The sequence below is a fragment of the Musca domestica genome, unplaced genomic scaffold (assembly GCF_030504385.1).
Source record: "Musca domestica strain aabys unplaced genomic scaffold, Musca_domestica.polishedcontigs.V.1.1 48, whole genome shotgun sequence".
NCBI lineage: Eukaryota > Metazoa > Arthropoda > Insecta > Diptera > Muscidae > Musca > Musca domestica.
Window position 1 is genome coordinate 4,450,864 of NW_026712340.1, and position 17,577 is coordinate 4,468,440.

The following is a 17,577-nucleotide window of genomic DNA, read 5'->3' on the forward strand; positions in this document are numbered from 1 at the left end:
TTAAATTCGTACTGGATACTACAGCCTAAGACAGAAAATGAGCCATGTAGGTTCATGTCTCCGTATAGCACCCATATAACGGTACCCCCGACTTTCGGTATTTTTATTATTTTAGCTACAATATAAACAGATTTTTTCGTTTCGCATGTGAATATTATAATAGACTATGGCAATAGTTGCCTATGCAGGTCCACGTCGTCGTATAGACCCTAAAATAGGGCTATATTCGGTATATTTAAGATTTTAACAGAATTTTTAACTGATTTTATTTTTTTGAAAATTGCCAAATTTGTACCAAATGTTGGAGGGTATTAAAAGTTCGGCCCGGCCGAGCTTACAGCTTTTTTACTTGTTTTACCTTTTCTTACTGGTTTGACTCATGAAGGAAGGCATAATAAGTTCGAACAGATCGAATTTGATGCCGTTTTTACTTCTTACCCATATGACCATCATATATTTCCCCAAATGGCGTGATTGACAAGCTTGTTCCCTTTAACAGAATTGTTCAATTGTTTCACATTTTCTTAAAATTCTTTATTGACAAAAGCACACAATTATACACATCGTAATTAAATTACTGAATTTTCATTTGGCTCAATATGGTATACATCGAGAAGGAGAACTTTATTATCTGAAATCAATTAAGAAAACAAAAAAAAATTAGAAATACCTCAATTTAAATTTGAAAATAATCCCACTCACCGCTACAAACGTTTGCAATGTAACCGGTGCCAAACCGCCCGCATAGATGACATTGACCTTTTGCGAACGCTGCATAAAAATGATCAACATTCGACGAAAATTACGATTCTGCTCAATCCAGTTGCATTTGTACATGGCCGTTGTGAGATTTGAAGTTTCCGACATCATAAAATTCACACACAAGCAGGCGGGAAAAATTTGAATGACAATAACACCTAAATAGACAACGGAAAATATTTTCTCAGCAAATGTTCGTTCGAAGGCCATTAAATTGATGGCCGTCAGGCAGAGCGTAAAGGCAGCGACCCATAACTGTTGAAACATTGTCGACGATATGGCCGGTTGAATGCATTCAAAATAGCTAGAAATAGGGGAGAAGGTAAGGATACAGGATTTTTGAGAAAACGAGTCACCAAAAAAAAGTTGTAAGTTCGGCCCGGCCGAACTTTGAATACCTCCCACCATTTGGAACAAATTTGGCAATTTTCAAAAAAAAAAAAAAAAAAAATAAATAAATAAAATCTGTTAATGTTGCCGTTATATTAGGTTCCATACGACGACGTGGACCTGCATAGGCAACTTTTGTTATAAGCCATTACAATATTCAAATGCGAAACTTGAAAAACAAGAAAACTAGTATCAGTCGGTTTCGACGACAGATTTATACCCCCCAGCCTTGAGTTATGATTCTTCAAACTCTTCACTCTTAATGGGGGAGCTTCGGATGTAGTTGGCCAATATTGTCCAATTAGTTGCTGACTATATCGACTACTTCCTGTACTTTATACGAGATATGTGAAAATTTTTGGAAAATTTGGAAGAGAAATTACATATTTTCATACTTTTTCTAATACAGGATAGAACATTTATATCCAATTTTATGAAAAATCATAAATCAATCAAGATAAATCACATATTCATAGCAAATTTCTGGCTAAGAGAATTATTTAGATACAGAATCGCCGAATTGTTTCGCAAGTTATGACAGATATAAGTATTGAAAATTCTGACCCTTTGTGGATGAGGTACCGCAAGGCGTTTGCAGATGTATATGTGGGTTTGTGTTCGGGAAATTTGAGGAGATAGATGGATGGACTTGGATGCTTATTTCGCTTCCTTTGAGAGTCTGGTTTTTCAAAATCTTGAACCCTATGTGGGGGAGGTACCAGAAGAAATGGTGCGATCTTTACCATCTTTATACCCTACACCACATAGTGGTAAGGGTATTATGTCTTTGTGCATTTGTTTGTAACATGGAGAAGGAAACGAGTTAGACCCATAGTTACTTTTGAGAACCTTCATAGAATCACTTTCTGAGTCGATTTATGCATGTCCGTCCGTCCGTCCGTCCGTCCGTCCGTCTGTCCATGTATTCTTGTGAACAAAATGCAGGTCGCATTTATTATCCGATTGAGATGAAATTTTCCAAACAATATTTTTTTGGCCCAAGGACGAACCCTATTGAAATTGGTGAGAATCGGATCAAATTTAGATATAGCTCCCATATATATATTCATCCGATTTCGGGTTAAATGTGCACCAAATGTCCACTATCAGTCCAAATTACCTGAATTTTGGCACACCCAACCGAGTTCGGCCTAGAAGCAAGTATATCAAATTTGGAGAAAATCGGTTCAGATATAGCTACAGCTCCCATATATATCTTTCATCCGATTTGATCTTGAAGTCCCTCACATTCCTACTATGCACTCCACAACCGTGATATTTGGTACCAGGTATTAGATGGAGCACAGAAATAGCTGTTTTAAATTTTATCGAAATCGGTTCAGGTTTGGATATAGCTTCCATATATATCTTCATCCGATTTCGGGTTAATTGACCACCAAATGGCCAATATCAGCCCAAATGGCCCGAATTTTGGCACATGTGACCGAGATTAGCCTTAAAGCAAATACAACAAATTTGGAGAAAATCGGTTCAGGAACAGCTATAGCTCCCATATATGTTTTATCCGATTTGGTGTTTAAGCCTCTCACATTCGTAATATGCACTCCACAAGAATGATATTTGGTACCAGATATAAGATACAGCCCAGAAATAGCTGTTTGTAATTTTATCGAAATCGGTTCAGATTTGGATATAGCTCCCATATATATCTTCATCCGATTTCGGGTTAATTGGGCACCAAATGGCCAATATCAGCCCAAATGGCCCGAATTTTGGCACATGTGACCGAGATTAGCCTTAAAGCAAATACAACAAATTTGGAGAAAATCGGTTCAGGAACAGCTATAGCTCCCATATATATGTTTTATCCGATTTGGTGTTTAAGCCTCTCACATTCGTAATATGCACTCCACAAGAATGATATTTGGTACCAGATATAAGATACAGCCCAGAAATAGCTGTTTGTAATTTTATCGAAATCGGTTCAGATTTGGATATAGCTCCCATATATATCTTCATACGATTTCGGGTTAATTGGGCACCAAATGGCCGATATAAGTCCAAATGGACTGAATTTTAGTACATCGGACCAAATTCAGCCTAAAAGCAAGTATATCAAATTTAGTGAAAATCGGTTCAGATATAGATATAGCAACCATATATATGTTTCATCCGATTTAGTGTTTTAGTCCCATACATTCGTAATATTCACTCCACAACCGTGATATTTGGTACCAGGTATTAGATGGAGCACAGGAATAGCTGTTTTAAATTTTATCGAAATCGGTTCAGATTTGAATATAGCTCCCATATATATCTTCATCCGATTTAGGGTTAAATGTGCACTAAATGGTCAATATCAGCCCAAATCACCTGAATTTTCGTACATAAGGCCGAATTCAGTCTAGAAGCTAATACGTAAAATTTGGAGAACCCCGGTTCAGAGATAGCTATAGAATTAGATAGATTTTGATTTTGTACCAAATATCTCATAGAGCTCTGAAATGCACTGTATAAACCTTTTTACGAGAGCTCTACTAAATATGCATAGTGGTGTAGGGTATCATATAGTCGGCCCCGCCCGACTTTTGAGCTTTCCTTACTGGTTATAACAGATCTTGTGTTAATGGAAATATGGAGATGTACGTCTGAATGGAGTCGTTATTTTCTCGTTTTATGAACTTCCTGAATATACAAAATTTTAACCCTTTGTGGGGGAGGTACCAGAAGAAGTGGACCGATATATTTCTTCTTCCCGCCAGATCCGGGAAAGTAAAAATATTGTTTTGTATGTAATTCTAAGACATTTTATAAGAGTAATAATTATTCTAAATTTTGACCCTCTGTGGGGGAGGTACTTGATGGAGTGGACCGATATAGTCCATTTTCACACCTGATCTATCAGTGATGCAAATTTTGGGATATGCAAAGTTTGAGAAAAATCGTATTATCCTTTCTCCTTCTCTACAATAAATTAATTTCCTTGAAAATGTTTACATTTTGTGTGGGAGGTACCCGAAGGAGTGGACCGATATTGCCCATTTCCAAACTCGATCTAAGTTTGACAATAATATTACGATGTACCTCGTTTGAATCAAATAGGATACTCCCTTCGAGAGTTATAGTGCGCACAAGCCAGACAGACAGACGGAGGACGGACGGACATCGCTAGATCGAGCTAGGGTCTAAAACCGTTATTTCAATGAGGTACGTTTTGACCGTATCAAATAATATATACCTTCTATAGCCATATGGCTGAGGGTATAAAACTTCGGTGAATAATGTAGCTAAGATCATCGAAATACCGAATTTAGGGAGGTATCATATGGGGGGCTATACCAAAACGTGAACTTGCACAGACAATTTTCTGCCATAGCCCGTAGTACCCATTACGAACTTCAAATACCAAATTTGAAACAATTCCGGTGAATAATGTCGCTAAAATCATCAAAATATCGAATATCGTGAGGTGCCGTTATGGGGGGTTATACGAAGGCGTGGAACTGCACAGACAATTTTTGTCATAGGCTGTAGTATCCATTACGAACTTCAAATACCAAATTTAAAACAATTCCGGTAAATAATGTAGCTAAAATCAAACAAGCTAAAAAGCAGTAAGTTCAGCCGGGCCGAACTTTGAATACCCTCCACCATTTGGAATGAATTTGGAAATAAAATCCTTAAAAAAATGTTAACATTTTAAAAATACCGAATATAGCCGTTATATTGGTGTCTATACGACGTGGACCTATATAGGTATTTGCCATAAGTCATTACCATATTCAAATTCGAAACTTGAAATAAACGGTGAATAATGTAGCAAAACTCATCATAACTGCCATAGGCTGTAGCATTTATTACGAACTTCAAATACGCGTCTCAAACAATTTCGGTAGGTATTGTACCTAAACTCGTCAAAATACTGAATATAGGGTGATACTGGTATGTGGGGCTTACACGAAGATCTGGACCTGCATACCCAATTTTCTGTCACAGATGTAACCGGTCCCATTACGAACTCTAAATACGTAATTTGAAACAATTCCGGTGAATAATGACGCTAAAATCATCAAAATACCGAATATAGGGAGGTACCGTTATATGGGGGCTATACGAAGACGTGGACCAGTTTTCTGTCTTAGGCTGTAGTATCCATTTCAAACTTCATATACCAAATTTGAAACAATTCCGGCTAACAATGTCGCTAAAATAATCAAAATACCGAATATTGGGAGGTACCGTTATATGGGGGCTATACGAAGACGTGGACCTGCACAGACAATTTTCTGTCATAGGCTGTAGTATCCATTTCGAACTTCAAGTACGAAATTTGAAACAAATCCGGTGAATAATGTGGCTTAAATCACCAAAATACCGAAAATAGGGGGGTACCATTATATTGGAGTTAAACCAAAACGTGGATTAACGTGACCCATTTTTAATGCCAAAAGTCCTGCAGACATAATATACATTTGAATAAAATTTGATCCTAACTTTAATCTTTGATCCGAAATTAATTCTTTTCCTTCGGAAGCTCTAGTTATTTCGACAGACGGAAAGTCGGACGGGCATCGCTAAATCGACATAGAACTTTATTCTGATCAAGAACATATATACTATGTGGGGCCGCAGACCTTGGACATTCCAACAGGACTCAAAACCATCGCACTCAGTACGCGCCAACCAAGAATGGTTACAAAATGAGGTTCTTCGCTTCATTTCCAGTGCAAAATGCCCATCAAAAATCTCCGGATACCAATTCGTTGAACCATTGTGTCTGGAGTATTTTGGAAAGCAAGGTTGGCACTAACAAATATTAAGATGTCGATCACCTCAGATCAATATTCGGGCAGAGTGTGACGATTTTATTAACCATTTGAAGGCCATAATTCGTACCAAAGGTGACCAATTCGAACAAATCTATACTTATTCTAAAATTTGATGCTATTTCCGGCATTTTTTGCTTTCATTCAATAAATTTAAAAAAAAATGTAATAAATTTTTATTTCGAGGTGTTACAAACGGAATGGCAAACTTAATATACCCTCCATACTACGGTGGTGGGTATTTTTAAGGTATCAACATATAACAACATCCTATGACAAGAAAGAATAGCGTTCAAATAATAATAAAATATTGAATTATCAGATTGTCTTAAATGTTTCAGCGAAAGTATTCAAATTCAACTCTCAAGCGACCTATGGCACATTCACTTTGAATAAATATTTATATCTTTATTTTATCATTTTAACATATCGGTCAAAGGAAAGACTTTTGTCCTCCTTCTCTCAACTTTTTATACCCTACACCACATAGTGGCAAGGGTATTATGTCTTTGTGCATTTGTTTGTAACATGGAGAAGGAAACGAGATAGACCCATAGTTACTTTTGAGAACCTTCATAGAATCACTCTCTGAGTCGATTTATGCATGTCAGTCCGTCTGTCCGTCCGTCCGTCCGTCCGTCTGTCCATGTATTCTTGTGAACAAAATGCAGGTCGCATTTATTACCCGATTGAGATGAAATTTTCCAAACAATATTTTTTTGGCCCAAGGACGAACCCTATTGAAATTGGTGAGAATCGGATCAAATTTGGATATAGCTGCCATATATATCTTCATTCGATTTCGGGTTAAATGTGCACCAAATGTCCACTATCAGTCCAAATTACCTGAATTTTGGCACACCCAACCGAGTTCGGCCTAGAAGCAAGCATATCAAATTTGGAGAAAATCGGTTCAGATATAAATATAGCAACCATATATATGTTTCATCCGATTTGATCTTTAAGTCCCTCACATTCCTACTATGCACTCCACAACCGTGATATTTGGTACCAGGTATTAGATGGAGCACAGGAATAGCTGTTTTAAATTTTATCGAAATCGGTTCAGATTTGGATATAGCTCCCATATATATCTTCATCCGATTTCGGGTTAAATGTGCACTAAAAGGTCAATATCAGCCCAAATGGCATGAATTTTCGTACATAAGACCGAATTCAGTCTAGAAGCTAATACGTAAAATTTGGAGAAACCCGGTTCAGAGATAGCTATAGTTCGTAAAATGCACGATAGAATAAGATAGATTTTGATTTTGTACCAAATATCTCATAGAGCTCTGAAATGCCCTGTATAAACCTTTTTACGAGAGCTCTACTAAATATGCATAGTGGTGTAGGGTATCATATAGTCGGCCCCGCCCGACTTTTGAGCTTTCCTTTTTTATTTTTTTTTAATTCCTTCCCAAACACGTGCACAATTTACGGCAGTCTAAAATAGTTTTGGAATTGTCCTACTTAATGGTTTTAATGTATTTTATATTTTTACTGCTATCTTTATTTTTTGCCAGAAAATTTTGCAAAACTTTCTTTAGTTAAAAAAAAACTTTTTACAGATTTCAAAATGTTTTTTTTTGTGTGTTATTTTAAACTTTGTTATTTAAAGTTGGTATAATCACACGAAAACTCTCACACACTATACCTCTCTCTCCCTTTCCCTTTTTCCTAAAGCTACAACCCGTAGATGGCCCGAAAACGAAGCAAAAGTTGTGAGCGAGAAAAAAGAAAAATACAACCTCTTCACATTATCCTCTGTGTATAAAATAAAGGATTAAAAGTGTATTCGAAAGAGCTGTTAAAAGCCATTCAATAGCTGGTATATATGTGTGGCACCTGCTTTAAATGCTGATGTTATGCTAAGTAGCTGCCATTTGGTCGAAAGGATCGCACCACCGCCATCCAGTTAACCGGCTGCCAATTCTACTTTCTATTCTGGGAAAATATTTTTCGGAATACCAAAAGCCATGCATAAAAACATGATGGTTCCTCACGCAAGCAACCAAGTCAGTCAGGCAGTCAGTCAACCAAACGAGATGCATCCACTTATTCCTTGACTCATTCGTTTAACCAAACTTTGTTTGTATGTATGCATGGATGTATGTTTGTAGATGCACTTGGTGTCATGATAGCATAGCTTAGCCTTCGCCGTACTTGAATCGCAACTGAATTCAGCTATGATGAAGGATTTTTTTTCAATGCAAAATTTTGTGTCCTGCAAAAATTTTGCCCGCTTGTTAAACATACCATAAACCAAGAAAGTTTGGTTTGTTTGTTAGAGAAGAGGTTTGATGAGGTATGGAAGTTTATCTTTCCATACGTGCAATATTATGTAGAGGCGAGACACAATGAAACTGAAGAAAATATCAATTTGTTTTAGCCATAAGGTTGAGATGTAACTCTACGTAATGGGGGTGCTATAAGTTTGCTTAGCCTAAAAATTATGTAACATCTCGAAAAATTGGTCCAAGACATAGGGTGTTACATATGGACCTTCCTATCTCGCGGAGCTGAATCGATTCAAATATCAAATATCAGTTCATCTGTCCATATTGAATTGTAATCACGCTACGGATAGCAATTATGGCCCGAACCTCACGAAATTTTGCAGGGAGGTGGGGTTAAATAGGCAATAACTTTCATGTACCACAATGAAAATCTCCATTAAATGGTGAATGTTACAGCGAAAAGAACACTTCTGATTAGATTTGTTCGAATTGGTCACCTCTGGCACGAATTTTGGCCTTCAAACAGCCAATGAAACCGTCAAACGCTGCCCGCATGTTGCTTTGCGGTATTTTGGCCCGTTCCCGGCGAAGCGCTTGCTTGAGGTGTTCGACACTTTGGTATTTTTTAGTGCCAACCTTGTTTTCCAAAATACTTCAGACTCAATAGTCCAACAGATTGGTATCCGGAGATTTTGGTGGCCATTGTGCGCTGGAAATGAAGCGAGGAACCTCATTTTGTAACCATTCTTGGGTGGCGCATACTGAGTGCGATGGTGCTGAGTCCTGTTGGAATGTCCAAAGTCTGCTGCCAAAATGTTTGCGTGTACAAGGCTTTAATACACCTTCCAGAATATTTTCGCGATAATATTCGGCATTTATTCTTATGCCACGGTCTATTAATACAAGCAGAGAGCGACCATCGGCTGTTATGGCGGCCCACATCCATCACTATGGCCGTCGCTTGAGTTCTGGTGGCCAACCGAAGGTGCACATTTTAAGCTGACCTCTTTGTCAGTTAATACGATCAATTATTTTGTTTACAAACTGCTGGACAACGAATGTTTTCTCATCGGAGAAAACCAAATTCGGCTGTTCACCACTTTCGGCCAAGCGAAGCAACTCTTTAGCTCTTTTGAGTCTATTTTCTTTCTTGCACTTTTTGGAATTTTAATAGCTCATTTTTTAATATTTGCCGAAGGGAATACTCCGATATGTTCAGCTCACGAGCCATTTTTCGGCCACTTTGATCAAGTCGCTTCTTTATTTTTCGAATCATTTCTGCAGATGTTGCTGTTTTCTTCCGTCCACTTCCTTGATTTCGGACTAAACTTCCAATATCAAGGTAACGAGCGATGGTACGAGACACAAAACATTTATTCACATTTAAATGCTGGAGTGCTCTAACGATAGCCATTCCAGCCAAAAATAAAGAAGTCAAACTATCACGCTTGAATTCCATCACGAATAACTTATTTTCTGGAAAATTCTAACTAAAATGCTTTTGTACGCTGGTAAACAATATAATGAGCTGTCACAGGAATCATTTTAGCAGCTGTCGGACGAGTGGCTTAGAACTGACAACAGCCTGAAATTGGTTGCAGTTTTTTCATCTCACCCTGTATATTATATCTGCTGGGCTTGTGGAACTGAAAATAAGCCATGAAGGTCCACGTTTTCGTATAGCCCCCATATAACGGCACCTTCCGATATTCGGTATTTTGATGATTTAAGCAACATTATTCACTGGAATTGTTTCAAATTTGGTATTTGAAATTCGTAATGAATACTACAGCCTATGACAGAAAATTGTCTGTGCAGGGCCACGTTTTGCTATAGCCCCATTTAATGGTACCTCCCTATCTTCGGCCATCAGCTGCATTTTCGCATTTGAATATTGTTATGTCCTATGACAAATCTTGCTAATGGAGGTCCACGTCGTCGTATAGACCCTAATATAACGGCTATATTCGGTCTTTTTATGATTTGAGAAGAATTTTTAACGGATTTTATTTTTTTTTAATTGCGAAATTGGTTCCGAATGTTGGAGGTTATTCAAAGTTAGGCCCGGCCGAACTTACAGCTTTTTTACTTGTTTATCTGTTAATATTATCCTTCTTCAAGTCATATTATTCACTCTATATCAATGTTATTTGGTACAGATGCTTCTGTCAATTTGGTGGAAGTCGGTTCAGAGTTGGACATATCTCCCATACATTGGTTTCCTCTGATTCCCAATCATAACGGCTCATTCAAAAAGGTTCATAATTGGTACGATCCATTTCGCCATAATTCCCAATATAAACGTCTATTTGTAACGGGTAGCTCTACTACATAGTGGTGTAGGATGTCATAAAATCGTCCCACCCGAATTTTGACCTCTCCTTCCTGATTTACTATTCCAGGACTTTTAAATGTTTTCTAATATCAGCCTTGAAATAATGTTTTCATGAAACCAATTGTTTTCTTCAGCATATACCTATTTCCCAAAAATTATCAATCTCTCCGCTTTGCATTGCAACTTAAAAGTTTAATATTTTTCTCTAAATCTCTGCTGCCGCTGCTGGAGACGTGTTATCTTAATTTAAGCATAAGTTGCACTCTTCCACTGGCATGTGGCTTAAACCGGGACATACACACCCAGAAGACTGATGCTGCGATAAACTCTATATCTCAAACCAAATCTATGTTTGATTGTTTTTCTTGAGGCTGCATTACCAGCCATAATCAACCCGCTTGGTATGGCTTCTTACGTTGGTCCACAAAGATGACTATGGCAACCATCGATGTTGTTGATGTTGGCTCATTGTCTTTCCATAGATTTTGGCTTTCGAGGCAAGCCATCAAAGTTTGGCCAGCGATGCTTTGCATCTATCTCTCGTGACGTTGATGTGTTGGTATTCCCCAAAACTAACAAAATATAAGTGGAAGTTGCAGAGTTCCATTGCGACGGAGCAGGAGAAAGAAAAAATCCAATGAAAGACAACAGAAATTGAGAAGTTAAGAGGTCGGTTGGCCATGTGATTTGCATTCTAATGAGAGAGTGATAAAATTTAAATATTTGATTATTGAAATATTTAGACATGGGATAAGAGCGGTCTTATTTTTTTCGTGGATGGAGTAAGCCGAGGATTATGATAGCCAACAAGGAGCGTAACCAATATTTAACTCAATTTTACCAAAGAAAATAAAAAAAAGATTCTCAATTCAATTTTTTGGTAAGTTTTTTGTTTTATGCGATGTATGAAATCTCCAAATCCTTCCCATTATACGCGTAGCAACGCCAAACTTCACGGCCATCAACCCCCACCACGTTGGTGATGCCAAGGATGTTGTGTGTGTTCCCACTTGTATTGTTTCGAATATTCATTGACTTTCAAACTTGTAGTTGCTGCTGATGATGCTGCTGCTACTCTCTGTTGTTCCCGCATAATGCACCAGAACCAAATGTTCACAATGTCCGGACCAATGTTCGACACAAGATTTGTCGTTGATTTCTTGCCTTATCCTGGCCGCATACCAATATCCCATTCACCTCCACTCCACTCCTCCCCTCACCTCACCACCCCAAGAGATCACATCCAACAACGTAAACTTTCCCAAAAATTAATTGTCATGACATTGAGCAGAAAACAAGTTGCGATTCGTGATTTGTTTCAGACCATGGAGAAAAGCAATCCCTTAGATGTTCCATGCCATTTCTGGTGGTGGTGGTGCTGGTGATGTTGCTGCTGTTGTCGTTGTTTTTGAATGCGGTAATTGTTCGTCCACAATTTTGGGCTGTTTCAATTGCATTCTTGTGAATGTTGTTTGGTTTGGAATGATAGCTGGGAGGCTTAATGAAGATTGTGCTTGATAATTGTTTGGTGGACTGTTAATTGGTTCGGTTCCACTAGTTTTGGGTGCCAAATTAGAAAAGTTGGCTGAAGTCTTAAAGTTGGAAAAAGTTTAAAACGAAATATCTTTGCGATGAATTTACGCTGATAATTTGGAATAATTCAGACACTTGTTGCTAATTCAATTGGCTGGAGATCCTGATTTGAATTGTTTAAGCTAAGGTTGTGGTTTGAGAGCGTACATCCCAAGTTAGGAGGATCTTTTTGGAAAATTTCATAACAGGAGTGGACTCCAAGGATGTTATTTTGTTCAAGCTCGAGAATGTGATTTAATATGATACGGACCCGGTTGTGGTTTCAGAGCGTACATCCCATGGTAGGAGGATCTTTTTGGAAAATCTCATAACAGGAGCGGACTCCAAGGAAGTTATTTTTAGGATTTTTCTTCGTTCTTTATACTTTTAGCTATTTTACAAATAAAACATTTAAACATTCAGCCAAAATTGTTTTCATCGTAACTATGGATAAGAGCCCTGGATTTCTTTGGACGAAATCCGTTTTAGAAAATTTCGGCTATGTGCCCGTCCATCCGTGATTGAAGGTGCGTAACATCGGGCCTCTTTTTTTGACATCCGTCACATCAGCTCAGATTTTTCCAACAACATATTAGTTTAAAAATTTCATCCTAATATTTGAATCAGCTTTAATGATGGATGGAATCGCTTAACTTCTTCTGCTATCTCTATCACAAAGGATAAAAATCCTCAAAAGTACTAAATTTTACTTTGATGAGGTGAACAAAAATGCAACCAACTTCAGACTGCCACTCGTCCGACAGCAGTTAAAATTATTCCAGTGACAGCTCATTATATTATATTTTTACAAGCGTACAAAAACATTTTGGTGAGAATTTTTCAGAAAAAAAGATATTCGTGATGGAATTCAAGTGTGATATTGAGATTTCTTTATATTTGGCTAGAAAACCACAAGTGGATATCGTTAGAGCACTCCAGCATTTAAATGTGATCGCTCGTTACCGTGATACTGGTAGCGTAGCTCAACGTCAAGGAAGTGTACAGAAAAAACAGCAACATCAGCAGAAATGGCTCGAATAGTAAAGAAGTGACTCGATCGAAACCCGCGTCGCAATAGCCAAAAAATGGCTGTGAGCTGAACATATCGCAATATTCAATTCGACAAATAATGAAACATGAGCTAGGGGTAAAGCCATTGAAATTCCATAAAGTGCAAGAACTTTCGCCGCAACGTAAAGAAAATAGACTCAAAAGAGCTAAAGAGTTGCTTCGTTTGGCCGAAAATGGTGAACTGCCCAATTTAGTTTTCTCCGATGAGAAAACATTCGTTGTCCAGCAGTTTGTAAACAAACAAAATGATCGTAATTACTTGCCAAAGAGGTCAGCTGAAAATGTGCACCTTCGGTTGGCCACCAGAGCTCAAGCACCAGCCATGTTGATGGTGTGGGCCGCCATAACAATCGATGGTCGCTCTCCGCTCTTATTAATCGACCGTGGCATCAGAATAAATGCCGAATATTATCGCGAAAATATTCTGGAGGGTGTATTAATGCCTTGGGCACGCAAACATTTTGGCCGCAGACCTTGGACATTCCAACAGGACTCAGCACGCGTAGCCCAAGAATGGTTACAAAACGAGGTTCCTCGCTTCATTTCCAGCGCACAATGGCCACCAAAATCTCCGGATACCAATCCGTTGAACTAATGTGTCTGGAGTATTTTGGAAAGCAAGGTTGTCACTAAAAAAATAAAGTGTCGATCACCTCAAGGAAGCGCTTCGCCAGGAATGGGCCACAATACCGCAGAGCAACATTCGGGCAGCGTGTGATTGTTAAATTGGCTGTTTGAAGACCATATTTCGTGCCAGAGGAGACCAATTCGAACAAATCTAAACTTATTCTAAAATTTGATGCTATTTCCGACATTTTTTGCCTTCATTCAATAAAATTAATAAAAAAAATGTAAAAACTAGTTAAGAAAGTCCTAAAGTCGGGCGGGGCCGAACATACCACCATGCAAATTTAGTACAGCTTCACATAACAATTAAAAGATTTTATGGAACAATTTAATCATACACGCTATGATTATAATTGTAATTTAAAGTTCAATGAACTAAATATGCTGAAGCATTTGTATCTTTTAAATTAGGGCTTGTATTGCCTATTTGGTGAAAAATTAATTTGAAATCAGATAAAGATATATATGGGAGTTATATCCAAATCTGAACCGATCTCGATAAAATTTGGAAAAGATATTTCTGAGCGGTATTTGATATATTTCCGTGAATATCATTGTTATGGAGTGCATATTACGGTTGTGGGTAACAAATATGACAAATCGGATGAATAGTATATATGGGAGCTGTAGCTATAACTGAACCGATCTTCACCTATTTGACATACTAGTTTCTAGGCTCAATTCGGTCGTAAGTGCCAGATTTCATCCAATTTGGGCAAATATTAGACGTTTGGTGCACAATAAAAGGTAAATCGGACGAAGTTATATATGGGAGCTATATCCAAATCTGAACCGATCTCGATAAAATTTAGCAAATGTATTTCTGAGCTGCATTTGATATATTTCTCCAAATATTGTTGTTACAGAGTGCATATTACGGCTGTGGAGGACACAATAACAAATCGGATGAACAATATATATGGGAGCTATAGCTATATCTAAACCAATTTGGATCAAATTTGGCATACTTATTTTCAGGCCTAATTTGGTTTGGTATGTGCAAAATTCCATACTATTCGGACTGATATTACACGTTTGGCGCACAATAAAAAGCAAATCGGACGAAGATATATATGGGGGCTATATCTAATTTTTTACCGATTATCTCCAATTTCAATAGGGTTCGTCCTTGGGCCAAACAAATGTTGTTTGCAAAATTTCATCTCAATCGGATAATAAATGCGACCTCCATTTCGTTCAGAAGAATACATGGACAGACGGACGGACGGACGGACGGACTGACGGAGTGACATGCATAAATCAACTCAGAAAGTGATTCTGTGGAGATCCTCAAAAGTAACTATGGGTCTATCTCGCTTCCTGCTCCATGTCACAAATAAATGCACAAAGACATAATACCCTTACCACCATGTGGTGTAGGGTATAATTATGGCGATGACTTTGTTGCAGTTTTTTATCTCATCCTGTATTTTTGTGTTTATTACAACAATTGTCAAAATGGTGTATATGAGTCCTAGTGTATTTGTACCTCCTCCAAAAAAGTTCAAAAAATTTGAAAAAAATATAAAAATCAAGGACGAACCCTATTGAAATTGGTGAGAATCGGTTAAAATTTAGATATAGCTCTGGATATTAGTTATTTTGATGATTTTAGCCACATTTTCGATGAATTATGTGAACTTCTTACAAAAAATTCTTTATAAGTATACTACTCGTTGGAAGAGATTTGTCTATAAAGGTCCATGATATCTTATATCCCAATGTAACTTTCAGATATTCGGTATAGATATTGATGATTGTAGCCAAAATTGTGTACAGAATTTTCTGAAAATCCGCACCAGGGGTACCTTCTGAGTACTTTACCCCCGGGAAAATAATTTTATATATAGGTTTAAGATTTCGCATACCCCCATAAAATGGTATTCCCCAATATTCGGTATTTTGATTTTTTTAGCGACAGTATTTACCGGATTCTTTCAAATGTCCTTTTTGATGGCCGTATGGTTTCCTTCAACCTATCGTATAGCCTACATATAACAGTTGAGTGTATTTTTCAACAAGATTTTTTTTTAATTTTACAAGTTCCCAATGTTGGAGGATATGAAAAGTACGGCCAAACTTAGCTGCTTTTTTACTTGTTAATTATCTAATGTCCTAAAATATCCAAAGGTCTTCTAAGGCCTCCACACAAAATATTTCTGAGGGTTGCTTATTTCTGAGGTGCGCCGTAAAACGCATCGCATTGTAGTGGGCGCGTGCTAGTGTCTCTCTGATCTTTCTTTTCTCGGCAAATGTTAGATTATTAAGTTCGTCTCGAAAGAGAAATACGCAAATAAATCTGAAAAATTCAAATTGAGCTCCGGAGACAAAGTTGTTTTAAAATCTATCGATCAATCGGAGTCTTGTGGAGTCTTCTTTTCAATCCCAAACCTTGGATGTAACGCCGAAAGCAGATTATGCGACGGATATATAAATTCCAAATTTACCTAGAACTATCGATGCCCAATAAATCAAATTGATAAGTTTAGATAGGGCAAATTAGAATATGCCAAGGAAATGAAACGTCGCATTTTATATTTTTGAGAAGGTTTCATTAGAAGAGTACTTGTCACAAAGCCTTTTTAGAGTTAGGAAGAAAATATAGATTTTTTCTAAATATGTAAGTGTAGGTTAAGCTTTAGCTATAGAACCTTACCTCTGAACATTTTTATGATCCTGAATACAATTGCGTAATTCTTGAACATTCTCCTCAGCACTCGTTTCGGCATCGCCACCAACACGTTGAATCCTATCAGCCAAGGCCCGGACATGATAAATCATTAAAGTTATATAACACAGCGGATACATGTCATTGTTGCCATTTTGAAATACCGTAAAAGTTTGAGCTAAATTTTGGAAAATATACGCAGCCAAATAATTGGTTTGGTCATTGGCAAAGATGTTGGGAAACCAGGCGCTGTACACCAATGTATGATTACTCCAGCCGATGTAGGCAAAACCAATGGCACAAAAGCCATAAAACGATATATACACCGTATAATACCAATGACACATACGGACGGCTTCCATGACAGTCATGCGATCTCGGGGATGGGCACTGCAACGTTCGTCGAGCAAACGCAAATAATGGTTTGCCTTCAGGAGACCACCACGACAGTAGAGTATGGCCAATTCCTTGGTCATCGATATGGCAATGGTCATACTCAACGACAAATTTCCAATGATTTCCTCCAATGATTTGAGCAACATCAGATTGGCCAACATGGTGGCGGGCAGACAGAAGCCGGCCAGGAAATTAATTACCACTGCATACACAAGGTACAAGAAGCGCCAGACTGGATGTGTCCTTACGCCGGCAGGCGGGTGTATGCCGATGATGGAGAAATTCCACCAGAGATATTTTAGGCCATAGACCGAGTTTAATTGTTGGCCCACATCTTTGGGCTGTCTCAATTGCATATTGACACGACCTGTCTCTCTGTCTGCTTGGCTAGGTGGGTGAACAGACTGGCTGGCTAAGTGTCGTGAAATTCCTTTGGAAGATGGCAGATGAAGTGTCGATGATGAAAATAATTTTGTTTTGGCAGAGAGAACGTAACTCGTTTTAGGATGTTGCCGTTCAGTTACGTCTGTCAAAGTTGTCGAATGTCGTAGCAAATTGAAAAATGACTGACTGGCCGAATGAATTTTGTAAAGGGGTTTTTATAGCTGGCGCGTCATGGTTAGCTATCGCTTCTGCTGAAGTGAGGGAGTACCTGTTTTGAAGGTGTTACGGTTTTAATTAAGGTGCTGGGTAATAATGGGCGTTGGTACGTGTTACAAGAACAAGACGCCA

At 38.0% G+C, this 17,577-nt stretch overlaps 1 protein-coding gene across 1 annotated transcript; it reads right to left on the bottom strand.

The window, feature by feature from the left end:
• Positions 1-543: 543 nt before the first annotated feature.
• LOC101890648 (odorant receptor 2a-like) lies at positions 544-17,282 on the bottom strand. The gene is made up of 3 exons (XM_005180804.3): positions 16,438-17,282; positions 703-1,063; positions 544-631 (listed from the first exon to the last, which is right to left on the bottom strand). Exons 1-3 carry the CDS (start codon positions 17,199-17,201, stop codon positions 575-577), a joined length of 1,182 nt encoding a protein of 393 aa, XP_005180861.1. The 5' UTR covers positions 17,202-17,282; the 3' UTR covers positions 544-574.
• Between the last annotated feature and the right edge of the window lie 295 nt (positions 17,283-17,577).

Coding starts and splice junctions, on each gene's coding strand:
- LOC101890648 (XM_005180804.3), bottom strand. CDS start 17,201: ATGCAATTGAGACAGCCCAAAGATGTGGGCCAACAATTAAACTCGGTC. Junction 1,064..16,437: donor GATCATAAAAATGTTCAGAG/GTAAGGTTCTAT, acceptor CCCTATTTCTAG/CTATTTTGAATGCATTCAAC. Junction 632..702: donor CATTGCAAACGTTTGTAGCG/GTGAGTGGGATT, acceptor AATTGATTTCAG/ATAATAAAGTTCTCCTTCTC.